This window comes from Colletotrichum destructivum, chromosome 7 (genome assembly GCF_034447905.1).
Source record: "Colletotrichum destructivum chromosome 7, complete sequence".
Lineage (NCBI taxonomy): Eukaryota > Fungi > Ascomycota > Sordariomycetes > Glomerellales > Glomerellaceae > Colletotrichum > Colletotrichum destructivum.
Window position 1 is genome coordinate 2,288,108 of NC_085902.1, and position 13,706 is coordinate 2,301,813.

At 37.0% G+C, this 13,706-nt stretch overlaps 3 protein-coding genes across 3 annotated transcripts; 1 reads left to right on the forward strand and 2 right to left on the reverse strand.

Moving 5' to 3' along the window:
- Positions 1-7,819: 7,819 nt before the first annotated feature.
- On the forward strand, positions 7,820-9,089 carry CDEST_11244 (uncharacterized protein; the record flags this gene model as incomplete). Its single annotated transcript, XM_062927400.1, has 2 exons — positions 7,820-8,277; positions 8,336-9,089. The coding sequence occupies 2 exons, from the start codon at positions 7,820-7,822 to the stop codon at positions 9,087-9,089; spliced, it is 1,212 nt and encodes a 403-aa protein (XP_062783451.1).
- On the reverse strand, positions 7,907-11,201 carry CDEST_11245 (Putative S-adenosyl-L-methionine-dependent methyltransferase superfamily). Its single transcript, XM_062927401.1, has 3 exons — positions 10,836-11,201; positions 9,844-10,775; positions 7,907-9,784 (listed from the first exon to the last, which is right to left on the reverse strand). The coding sequence occupies exons 1-3, from the start codon at positions 10,955-10,957 to the stop codon at positions 9,630-9,632; spliced, it is 1,209 nt and encodes a 402-aa protein (XP_062783452.1). The 5' UTR covers positions 10,958-11,201; the 3' UTR covers positions 7,907-9,629.
- Positions 11,202-11,449: 248 nt separating this feature from the next.
- Positions 11,450-13,539, reverse strand: CDEST_11246 (Putative ribosomal protein uS5 domain 2-type superfamily). Its single transcript, XM_062927402.1, has 2 exons — positions 13,180-13,539; positions 11,450-13,113 (listed from the first exon to the last, which is right to left on the reverse strand). The coding sequence occupies exons 1-2, from the start codon at positions 13,293-13,295 to the stop codon at positions 11,574-11,576; spliced, it is 1,656 nt and encodes a 551-aa protein (XP_062783453.1). The 5' UTR covers positions 13,296-13,539; the 3' UTR covers positions 11,450-11,573.
- Between the last annotated feature and the right edge of the window lie 167 nt (positions 13,540-13,706).

Genomic DNA, 13,706 nt, shown 5'->3' on the forward strand with positions numbered 1-13,706 from the left:
GAGAAGAAACCTAATATTACAACCTATTAAATATAATAGGATTAAGAAACACCTCTATAAGGCACCTAGTAGTTATAGATAACTTATATGCTATAGATATAAGAAACTAAAGTATACTCCTCTAGTACAAAAGAACTATAGTATAAAGTTATATAAAGATAAGGATGTAAGCAACTAATTATATATAAGAATAATTAATTATAATATAAGCGCTTATACGCCTTACTTTAAGTAATTACTTTATATAACATCTAGATTACTAGTAATTAGGTGTAAGCTAGACCTTAGCAATAAATACATAAGACTTATATATAAGATAAACTTAAATAAACTTAAGGATAGACTTTTATAGCTCTTTAGTAATTAACTTTATAATTATCCCCTTAGATACTCTTAGCACCCTTTACTAGTAACTAATATTATAAACCCCTTATTAAGTATATAACTAATTACTATATCCTCTAAAGACCTAATCCTTTTAGTATAACTTATAGTACTGTTTAATAGTACTATTGCTTTAGCGTCTGCTAATAGATACTACTATAGAAAGCTAACTGTAATACTTACTATAATAGGTACCTTACTATATATATACGTTAGTTAATATTACTAAAGATCTTAATAGGTATTAAGATAATATAACTTATACTTACTTATAGAAGAGGTAATAAAGGCTTTATTAAGGCTTTTGCTATTATAATAAAGGGATTTAAATAAGTAGTCTAACTACATCTTAAACCTAGGCGTTTCTCTTAAGCTAAAGCTGTAGAGGTGTATAAAGACGTTAAACGTCTAACAGCTAATTACCTAAATCCTTTAGAGTTATTCCTTTACTACCTAATGCTAGTAATAGATGCTTAATGTTTATATAATTGTATAGAGAGGTCTTAAAAGATTTAAGGAGAGGGAGAAGAACAAAGGTTATAAATAATAGTAGATAATAATAATTGTAAAGGATAACATATATATATAGTAAGTTGCCTATTATAGTAAGTTGCTTACTTCTACCTACTCTCTAGCTATTTATATAAGTTAATTAAGCAGCATTATATAAAATTAATTAAAATTACTTATTATCCTCTTCTTTAGAGGTTGCCTATACTATCTAAAATATTTATATATTACATTTAGTCTTGCTGCAATTACTATATTTCTTACTACGCAATTTACCTCCCTCTCTATAAGCCTCTGTCTAGTATATATTTTTACCTCTAGTATTAATAACCCTCTTTTCTTCTAAAATTACTTTAGCTTAAGCTGCATTAAGTAACTCTTTAAGCTGTAGTTAGGTGTTTTTAGCTCTTTAGTGCTTACTTAATACTTTATTTGCTATATAAAGCTTATAGTTTTTAGCTTTAAGAAGAGCTAATTAATATACTAACTTAGTAATATCTTTAGTTTATAAGTTAGCTACTTTATATAAGTGTATTAGTAAACTATATTAATAACTATAAATCCTTTTCTTAAGTAATGCAGAGCTTTATATAGCGTTATATACTATAGTTAGTATCTTTAGGTCTTAGGAGCTCTAGCTGCTTAACCATAAATTAAATAGTATTAGCATCTTTAGCTTGAAATTTAAGTAGGAAATAACTACTTTTAAGTTAAAAGGTATAAGGCTAGCTTATTTAAAACTAATGTATATATATAGTAAGCAACGCATTATAGAAGCAATGTATATTCTCCTACCCTCTAGCTATTTATATAAGTTAATTAAGCAGCATTATATAAAATTAATTAAAACTACTTATTATCCTCTTCTTTAGAGGTCTTTTAAACTACTTAATATGTTTATATATTATATTTACTCTTTCTGCAATTACTATATTATTACTTATGCATTTTACTCCCCTCTATATAAGCCCCCTCCTTATGCATATTTTTGCCTTTAGTATTAATAACCCCCTTTTCTACCTAGATTACCTCTACTTTAGCTGCATTAAAAGACCTTTTAAAATGTAGTTAGGTTTTTTTTAGCTTTCTAATGCTTACTTAATATCTTAATTACTATATAAAGTTTATAGCACTTAGCCTTAATAAAAGCTAGTTTGTATACTAACTTACTAATACCTTTAGCTTATAAGTTAACTGCTTTATATAAATAGGCTAGTAAGCTATATTAATAACTAGTAATTCTTTTCTTAAGTAATATAAAGCTTTATATAGCATTATATACTATAGTTAGTATTTTTAAGTCTTAAGAGCTTTAGCTGCTAAAGCATAAGTTAGATAGTATTAGCATTTTTAGCTTAAAATTTAAGTAGGAAACAACTAATGTATATATATAGTAAGTAATGCATTATAGTAAGCAATATACATCCTCCTAATTCTTTACTGTTCCCTTTTATAACTACTTTTCTCTACATATAACTATAAGTTTTACTTTAAATAAAAGCTGCATTCTCTTTACACTTAAAGCTATTAAAAAAGACCTAAAACTATCTATGTAAAAGGCTGCTTCTATCTACAATATCCTTAAAGCAATACTTTACTACTAATGCGCTAGATAACTACTATAATAAGAAATGTAATTAAAATTAATAAAGATAACTAAGCTAAAAGAAATAGTAATTCTTAAATAAGTTATTAACCTAATTAATTAGGGATTTCTACTATAACTTAATAACATATAAGATATAGCTAATTAACTTCTTAATAAATGCAATATAATATATATTAAACCTTAATAGGTAGAGAACTTTATATAATATTAACTACAACTAAAGATGCATTTTTAATATAAAATTAACTATTAGAGGATATTAGCTAAAGATCTTATAATTATATAAGCTTAGTTTACCTTTATATAAAATATAATAATAAAGTATAAAATCTATAATAATAATATTTATAATTTTAATAAGATAAGCTTTTTAATAGGAATACTATTATATGTAAAGATTATTACAACCTCTAATTACTATAAAAGGCTTTATATAAAGCAGCCTAGTAATTATAAATAGGTTTCTATTATTTAAAGTGTATATATAGATAGTTAGGTGCTACTTTTATATATTATTATTAAAGGTAAATACTACTTTTTTTTATAGGATACTAATAGCTAATTTCTACCTTAATAGTATATCTACTCTAGCAAAAATAGATAGACTATAAATAAGATTAGCCTAAATTAGCTACAGCATTTTAAAAAGTGTATAAAGTTTTATATAAAAGGTATTAAGTAGCTTTTAATCTTTAATAGCTATAATAGCTATAAGTCTACTAAAATTAATAATTACTATAAGAAATATAGTATTATTACTTTTTATATACCTCTTTATTTATTATATAAGCTTTAGCCTCTTAATATTAGCTATTTTAGTTTACTAAAGGCATTATATAGTAAGGAAATTAAGAAAATAATATAAATGTAGATTATATATATTACTAAAGATAACTTCTTTTCTGCCTTTAAAGCAGCCTTTTTTACTTTAATAAGTAAAGAAAATATATAGCTAGCTTTAAATAAGTTAGCTTTATCTCTTTTAGCCTAAAAGTAGTTATATTCTACTTAAATTTTAAGCTAAAGATGCTAATACTATCTAACTTACGCCTAAGCAGCTAGGGCTTTTAAAACCTAAAAATACTAACTATAGTATATAATACTATATAAAGCTTTATATTACTTAAAAAAAGAATTACTAGTTATTAATATAGCTTACTAACCTATTTATATAAAGTAGTTAACTTATAAGCTAAAAGTATTAGTAAGTTAGTATATAAACTAGCTTTTATTAAAGCTAAGTGCTATAGGCTTTATATAGCAAATAAGATACTAAGCAAGCATTAGAAGGCTAAAAAAACCTAACTACATCTTAAAGGGTCTCTTAATGCAGCTAAAGTAGAGGCAATCTAGGTAGAGAAGGGGGTTATTAATGCTAGAAGTAAAAATATGCATTAAGAGGGGGCTTATATAGAGGGAGGTAAATTATATAGTTAGTAATATAGTAATTATAGAAAGACTAAATATAATGTATAAACATATTAAGTAGTATAAAAGACCTCTAAAGAAGAGGATAATAAGTAGTTCTAATTAATTTTATATAATGCTGCTTAATTAACTTATATAAATAGCTAGAGGGTAGGTAGAGGTAGGCTACTTACTATAATAGGCTACTTACTATGCATATATGTTATCTATATATATACCTTAAATAATAGAAACCTATTTCTAATTACTAGGCTGCTTTATAGAAAGCCTTTCCTTATAGTTAGATATTATAATAACCTTTATATATAATAGTATTTCTATTAGAAACCCTAATCTTATTAAAATTATAAATATTACTATTAAGTATTTTATACTACATAATTATATTTTATATAAGTATAAACTAGCCTTATATAATTTTAAGATCTTTAGCTAAAGTCCTCTAATAGTTAATTTTATATTAAAATTGCATTTTTAATTAAGGTTAGCATTATATAAAGTATTTTACTTATTAGGGTTTTATATACATTTTATTATATATATTTAGAAGTTAGTTAGCTATTTCTTATATATCCTCTTATTATAGAGGGAACCTTTAATTAATTAAGTTAATAACTTATTTAAGAATTACTTCCTCTTTAGTTATAATTATTTTTATTAAATTTAGTTATCTTTTACCTTATATAATGCATTTAGTATATTAGTAGCAAAAGGTTGCTTTAAAGACTTTAAAGGTAGAAGCAGCTCTTTATATAAATATTTTTAAGTCTTTTTTAATAGCCTAAAGGGTAAGGATAATTTAACTTTTAATTAAAAAGGATTACATTTTTATATATAGAGAAAAAGTATCTTAAAGATAAAGATAGTAGAAATAGAAGGATATATATTACTTACTATAATATATTACTTACTATATAATATACTTATATAGCAAGTAAGCTAATATAGTAAGTAAGCTACCTTCCTCTACCTTTTAACCTTTTATATAAGTTAATTAAACTACAATATATAAAATTAATTAAAACTACTTCTTATCTTCTTCCTTATTACTATCTTAAACTACTTTATAGGTTTATACATTATATTTAGGCTTTCTGCAATTGCTATATTATTGTATATATAGTTTAGCACCTTTTATATAACCCTCCTTCTAAAGGTTATTTTATCCTCTAGCATTAATACTACCTTTTTCTACTTATAGTACTTTTACTTTAGTAGTATTAAGTAACCTTCTAAGATGTAGTTTAGTCTTTTTTACTTTTTAGTGCTTACTTAGTATCTTTATCCTTATATAAAGCTTATAGTTTTTAGCTTTAATAATAGCAAGCTTATAAGCTAACTTACTAATATCTTTAGCTTAAAAGTTAATTACTTTATATATTAGTATTAGTAAGCTACCTTAATATACCTAAATCTTCTTTTTAAGAAAGAAAGCACATTATATGCTTTTTAGTGCTGTAGTTAGTATCTTTACGTCTTAAGAGCTTTAGCTGCTTAGCTATAAGGTTAAAGGTATTAGCATCTTTAGCTTAAAATTTAACTAAAAAATAATTACTTTAGGGTTAAAAGGTATAAGGCCTACCTATCTAAAACTAGCTTATATATTATCTTCCTCTATTAAAGCAAAAAATGCTGCTTTAAAGGTAAGAAAGAAGTTATCTTTAGTAATATGCAAAATCTACATTTATATTATCTTTTTAATTTCTTTACTATATAAGTACTTTAATAAGCTAAAGCACTTAATATTAAGAGGCTAAAGCTTATATAATAAATAAGGAGGTATATAAAAAGTAATAATGCTTTATTTCTTATAGTATTTATTAAAGTTAGTTAATTTATAACTATTGTAACTATTAAGGATTAAGAAGTAATAAAAGCCCTTTATATAAGTTTATATATACTAATTAAAGTGCTTTAGCTAATTTAAGCTAATATTATTTATTATTTATTTATTTTTGCTTAGATAAATATACTATATAGCTAAAAATTAGCTATTAGCATACTAAAAGAGAAAGTAATATTTACCTTTTATAATAGTGTATAAAGGTATTACTTAGCTATCTGTATATACACTCTAAATAATAAAAACTTATTCCTAATTACTAAGCTGCTTTATATAAAGTCTTCCCTTATAGTTAACATTATAACAACCTTTATATATAATAGCATTTTTATTAGGAACTTAGTTTTATTAAAATTATAGATATTATTATTAAGTATTTTATACTTTATAATTATATTTTATATAAGTGTAAACTAGCTTTATATAATTATAAAATCCTTAGTTAAAGCCTTTTAATAGTTAATTTAACATTAAAATTGCATTTTTAATTTAAAAATACATTATATAAAGTTTTCTACCTATTAAGGTCTTATATACATCCTATTATATGCATTTAGGAGTTAGTTAGCTATTTTTTATACATCTTTTTATTATAAAAGAAACTTTTAATTAATTAGATTAATAACTAATTTAAGAATTACCTCCTTTTCTATTATAGTTATCTTTATTAAATTTAGTTATCTTTTAGGTTGTATAATGCATCTAGCGCATTAGTTTTAGATTAACGTTTAAGGGACCTTAAAGGTTTAAGCTGCTTTTTATATAAACATCTTTAGGTCTTTTTTAATAGCCTAGATAGCAAAGATAATACAACTTTTAATTAAGGAAGATAGCATGTTTGTATATAGAGGAAAGTTAGTGTAAAGGTTAAAGAGGTAGAAAGTTAGAAAAGTAGCCTACTTACTATATTAACCTACTTACTATATAAGTATATTATATATATAAAATAAATTAAACTAAAGACTTAACTACTAAAAGTAATTAAATAGTAGTATTTATAGTTCCTTTCTTATATAAATATAATACCTCTTTATTAAAGCTTTTCTTTTATTAACTAACTATTTATATAAAGTAGTTATATATATTCTAGTTGTAAATACCTTTATAACTAAAAGAGTTTATTATAAGAGATTTTATATAGCCTCTATAGCTAGTATAAAAGTAGCTAGTAACTGCAGTGTGCTTACTAAAGCTATTAGTAAGCGCTCTCTACTATACTTATTTGCAGCCTAGCTGCTGCAGCAATTCTTAGCCTTAGTAAAGCACTTCTTAATATAAGAGTCTAATTCTAATACTTTTAACCTGCAATAATAAGTCTATTATATAACTTTTGCTTAAATATTTAACTATATAAGAACCTTCTCTTTCTATGTCAAAGAAGTATTTATAGTTTATACATTCTATTTAAGATATTTCTAACTAGTTGCCTAAGTAAACTTTTATACTATTATAGTATACTATTAATATAGCTATACTAAAGGTTAAACTTTTAACTTTCTTATAGCTATAGATAGAATAATAATAGCTAGAATAGGTAATGTTAGTACTACTTGCACTTTTTACATTTAATACTAAACGGTAAATGCTACTAATACTACCTCTATAAGCTTCTATTCTCTCTATGACACTATTACTGTACATAGGCATAGCCCCGCAAAGAAAAACAAAAAAACTCTTTCCAGGTACATGTCTACCCGCATCGGCATGCAAAGGTGGAGACGTGGTACCATTTCCACTTTTGTGCACCCCTTACGTCTGCGATCAGGGGTCGCATGAAAAACAGCGGGGAAAAATCAGAAAGAAAAAAAAAAGATTCGGATGTGAGCTCTTCCCAGTATAATGTCGTTGCCCAGCACGCAAATCCATCCTATCCCCCAAACACTGAGAGGACCCCTAAGTCAAGTTCATTATTACCAACCCCCCATTCGCCCACCCGTGTGTGACCCCTTCTTCTTCCTGTCATTGTATGTTTTTACTACAAGAGTTACTTCCGTTACCAAAATACACCTCCTAGCTCTGGCTTCATCCCACAACCTGTCGCCAAGATGCCGTACAATACTCGTCGCAAGTCACTGTCTCTGCCGTCCCTGGGTATTCACGTCCCAGGTAGCCATCCATCCCGTAGCCCTGCTGTGGTCACCCCGAATCGAACCGTTTCCGAGAACCCGGGAAGCCGCATTACAATCATACCAGCGTCGTATCCGAATAAGAGACAGAAACGGTCCCTCGGGGATGATGGAACGCGGCACAGACATGCATCACACAAGCGCCCAGACGAACAGGTCATGCTAGACCACACGCCGCCGCCATCACCGCCCCCGGAAAATATTGAGATGCAAGATGCCACTAGCGACGGCTTGGCCTTGAAGCAAATAGATCTCGATGGAGTCAACGACGAGGTTGTCGAGGCTGTCATTATCCAATTACAGATGACTTGTAATCGTCCTCATTTGGTCAGGGAACTGGCCACCGTCCTGTCGCAACAAGTTCCTATTGTGAAGAAGTAATATCGTCCCATACAACCCCTTTCGCTCTGGCCGACATGCTAACTTTCTATAAAGCTCCGCGAATCCTTGTGCCATCATCTCTTCCCGCCTCACCGCGTACCTGAAGCGCTCTTGCTGGAGGGCTCTGGCACCATGCCCGCTGGGCAAGGAACAGGAGACGGTACATCCGCGCCGGACATATTTCTACCTTACAACGAGTCCAAGAAAGCCCTTCCCGGACTCTCCTGCGTACATCCAGAGGGCTGTCATATCCCCATCGCTCTCAAGTATCTCATCAGGCTCTGAGGATGGCGACGATGCCGACCTTCGCCGCCGAGAATTGAGCCCGTCTCCCGAGGTCGACTTGTCCTCTCACGAACTCGACGAAGGTGACGATGACTTTGCCATGCCCACTACACCGGTTGGATCACTACCTAGTAGCCTCCGGTACTCGAGAAGCCACCGAAGTGCGTCGCCTCCCTTGGAAAAGGATGAGCGCGAGTTTACACAGACAGCCGATGGGCTCCAGAAGCGCAAGCTGGCCCGTGAGCTTTCGTTAACAGGCAGCGTTGAGCACTCTACCAATGCCTATGAATCGGCACGGGACGATGGCATGTTTGACGAGAAACACGGCGCAGCAGTCGGCAACGGGACTATTCCCACGCATCAATTCATTACCAGCCCAGTTATCAAGGCATCGGTGCCTTCGAGCGCCCGAAAAGAGAACGATGGCGAAAGCTGGTTCAAGTTGGGGAGCCTACTAGAGTGGGATCATTGCCCCGAGAACATTGAACTCGATGAGCTTGACTGTTTGCTGGACTCTTGTTGATGGCCGTGATGTGTAACGTGAAGCTGAGAACTGTTCCACGTCGCGTCTCACAACGCCAGCCAATTGTCCGCAGAGGATGTCGCAGACTCGAGAAATTTGTCGAAACACCTTGTTTCTGCGCTGAATGGATTCAAAACGAAAGATTGAAAGTGGTCGATTACGCAAATGGAAAAGAACGAGAACAGGGGTATGTGATGATTCCTTTAACTCTTTGGCGAGCCATTTTGGCTCTCAGGCACAGGAGCAAAGGCTGAGCGGACGCCATGCATCATCAATATTGTACAACAGGCTCATCCGTCGGGTGTCTATGAAAGCTTTGGCGTTCGGGTTGGTGGGCTGGGCTCGGAGCGGAAGAGGGTTTGGGGTATGTATGACTGAAATGAAATAAACAGACCTCTCCTGTCCTCACACCTTTAGGGGACGTCGTCGACCACTTGACCACTTGAAGATTCGTGACTCCCCTCTGTCCATTGCCCCCTCCTCCTAACGACAAGGATGGGAAGTAGAAGAGATACAAGCTTCCCAAAACCAGCCCAGTCGTTAAGATGTGTGCGACACTCTCAATTCAACCCACAAGGTAGTTCCGAGTTGAGTAATGTATGGGCGATCGAGTTTGACTACTTCGAGCCCGGGCAGCGACTCAGCTGCACTTTCGATGATATGAGCGATATCTCGATTCCACCAGCACCCGTACTCTAGGAGAAAGAAAAGCTTAAGTCAAGTCGGGTGAGTGAATTTGAGAGGGCGGGCTTACTCTTGAAGTGTGAAGCTGCCGACCTGTCTAGCAAACCGTTGACGAAACCCCACCACCCTCGGCCATGCTCGACGAGGATAATTCTGCCAGTATCCGGCTTCACCATGTTGGCTAGGTCCCGAATCACTTGTTTGGGGTCGCGAACACTACACAGCGAGAATGTTGAGCAGACAAAGTCATACTTTGATGACGTCGAGATTTGCTCCGGTGGCGGAGGAATAAAAACGTGTATGTCAGACTGGAAAACCCTCAACTTGTTCGATAGATAGGAGTATACTCCCCAGTGGCTCTGTGCAGTTAGGGACTGTTGTTGGGCTTGAGACTCAACACCTGCCAGTTGGGGAACCACTTGCGCAAGCTTGTCTATGGCGACGCCCAGCATCTCGCCCGATATGTCAACTCCAGTATACGAGAGAATCGGTGCCGCCGCAACAGTAACAGAGCGGTCTACGGCTTTAGCTGCTTTTGCATGTTGGAGTCCGGTCGACGATGCAGATGGTGATTCGGGTTGAAGGATGGTGCTCCAGTCGTAATATGACAAGTTTCGACCGGTGCCGATTGCGACCTCGAGCACATGTCCCGAAGCCTCTGCAGCCAGTTTGCGCCGCAAAGCAGTGACACCCATCAACCACTCAGAGCCATCGAGACTCTGATCGAATTTCCGAGCCGACTCCTTGGTAAAGACATTGCTGGGGCGCCCTTTGGGAACAGTATCTGGGCCTGATTCCGAGCCTTGGCAGCAGGGCGACGAATAGAGTGAGGAGACCAGGAGGCTTATGTATATGCCCAGGCCCAAAGCCACAACACCGGATGCAAGCAATGGTATCTTCCTGGCCTTGAATATAATATCGGCAGTTTCGAGAGCAGGGGCTGGAGTTGAAGACGGGGTCGGGTTAGCGCGGCGAGGAGAGTAAGTTTTGGCCTGTTTCATTCTATGCCATTGTAAGCAAGCGAGTATGGCTGGGTATGCGTTATTGGTAGGTAGAACCGACTGTTGAGAAGGCTTCGAATTCTGTCTCACCGATCGAGTTGAAGCTGATCTTTGCAGAGCCGAGGGAAGTCTAGCAGACAGTCTCCATCTAGGGCATCCAGCCCAGGTTGCAATGCGTAGCATCGGCCGAGTTTGCTGTCAGGAGAGACAGAGCAGTATATTTCGTATTGGCCGGCCGAGAGGATGGTGTTGGAAGTAGGTGAGATTGGCTAGGGTTTGGGAGCAGTTACCTCCGTGGAATTCGGTTGGTTGTGTTCAATCGATGGGAGTCAATGTTTGGTGAGGTGGTACCTGATCGGTGCTCAGTTGACAATGGGGTGGGCCGAAGGTGAGAGTCAGGGTGGGACCGGATAGTCAACCCGACGCGTTGGCCCCGGTCGTGCTGTGTTTGCTCTAATCCATCACCTCCATGTTTATAGGCCATTCGGTTTACATTGTAAACCTTTAGCTAGGAGCGCACCGTCCTGGCAAATCTGAATATTCTGTAGTAGGAAGAAGCATGAAGCACGGTGATCTGCCCTGGTGTTTATGTTTACTGCCCTTCCGTCCCTAGCCCCCTGTCACACCCCTCTTGCACTGCGCGTCGGCTTGGAGTGAGTGACGCATGAACATTGCTATGTTTTAAGCAGGATTGTTTCCAGTATTTCCTTGCTCGGTCATTTGTATTGAACGGCAGAGTTGAGCATGATGCTCTATACATACGAGAGGACGTGAGAGTCGAACCGGGCAGATCAAGATGTCACTCCTCCCCGCTTCCCTCAGAGTTGCTCCGACGTAAATGGAGTATGACACTTAGCTTCAGACAGCCTTTTGCACCCCACCCTGCTATTCCCGGCTCTACCTCTGGCCGAATTGCGGTGTACCATGAGAATGCCCTCCGGTTCAACTCGGGAGGGGTCAGGTTGCTCCAGCTTTCGAATAGTAACCTGAAAGCCCCCAGAAGCCGGCCAAGGTTTCGAAGCATCTCGGCCTCCGCTTCCGATTTGCTGAGCTTCCCCCCCCCAACCCGCGATGCACTTCTTTCCAAACAATTCTCCCCGCCTGAACTTGTTGCATCATTCTCGTTGTGACTGGAGGCAAAGCTCTTCAGCAAATATGACCGGGCTGATTCCGGGCGAAAGATCGGAGCCCCAGTGACGGTACGATTTCCATCATCTGCACTTCTTCCGTTATCGCTTCCTGCCAGCCTTTGGAGGTCAAGTGCCCAGAGCGCTACGCGCTCAGCACCAACCTCGCTATGGGGAAGCCGTAGTCTTTGAGAGAGCGCCTCCGTGATGACGTTCCTCATAAGCCTCCAGCGATCCGGGCCTAACATTTCGCCTCCAAACCACCTGCTCAGCACGACCACGACGTTGGTGACGCTAGCCTCTCTCATCAACCGTAGGATGAATTGGCCGCAGCCTGTTTCTCCGTCATCTTCACATCTTTCGCGCACTTCCCCAACCCCCCCCCAGTGTTTCTGCTCCTGCATTCGAAAACCCCAGGCGTTGTGCGTCGCCGTCTGTAGGAGTGGCTCGGACGAGAGCAGTGAGCGTGTAAGAGCCGACGCCTGCCCAACGTTATCAACACTCGCAACTCGCGCAACAAAAGTCGAAGACTTGAAAGTGATTTGGCGACTGATGGACCACGGCGATTTCGAAACCGCGATGGTACGCCTATGCACCGCCGCATCCGACGGTTCCGTTGCCATTCGAGGTACAGCACTCGAGGTGCCATCGAAGGCTGCCGGAGCCGCCACCACTGCCTCGGGTGCCAATTGGTAGTCACCCCGCTTGAGGACGGCTATCGACCTACCCATGATGCTGACTTTTGGTTGCCCTTCGCCCCAGGAGGCATCGTTGTCAGAAGTGTTAGCCAACCCAATGCCGACGGCCTTAGTCCTGGCATTTGCGCTTACGACTGCCTGGGCCAAACTGAGACGACTTGACAAAGGCTGCAAAGGCATTGTGCATCGAAGAAGTTCGACGACAAAAGCCAACATAAATGGTGCCCGGTTAGTGTAAATCAGCGCCTTGGCGATCTCCCATTCATCTGTGACGATGGGAAGAGCCAAGGCATCCTCCAGCTTCTCTGCACTTTGACATACAGCCTCGGCACTGCTGTCGTCGTGTCGGTTCTTCGCACGTTTGTCGCCGTCGGCGGTTAGCGATTCACCAGCTCGTTTGGTATTGGGTCGTTTCAAATGCACTTTGCAAGCCGCCTGAAGGGACCTGGCCGCCTTCGAATCTCCCAAGGCGCGCTCGACTACGTCAAAAGGAGCATCGCTTATCTGTTTTATGCTGTCGATTATGTGCGAATGAGACTTTGATGGGAAAGAAACCAGAAGGAGCTATCGGGAAACATACCTCAGAAGGTCTCTGGCCTGCAGGGCTTTGACTTGGCCCATAGCGGCCATCATTGACACTCCTTTTCGGGAGGTAATGATCCTTAGTAGATCTTGTAGATCTTGCTGCGAAGCCATCTGAATCGTAGTCTGACGGAATATCGCTGCATTCACTCCTGGCCTTGGGACCCTTAGCGGCGGCAGCGAATGGCTTCGAAGTAACTACAGGCGCCACGAAGAAGAATGATTCGCCTCCGCGAACGAGCGCAGGTTTGCTACAAGTTTGAGGCTTTAAGAAGAGATGAGAATTTGGAACTGGTACAAGGGTTGAAAGATGAAAAAGGGTTGAAAGATGAAAATTGAGTGCAAGAGCCGAGTGGCGTGCCTTAGGTGATAGAATTTGATGAGGTAATGCACTGTCTGGGAAGACTAATATGAGGGACGTTGGGTTAAGTTGCTGGGCGCATCTGATTGCAATGGGGCCACGCAGGTCGACCCGGAGAACGGAGTCGAGGAGTTCTAACCTGGAAATGCAAGAACACATCAGGG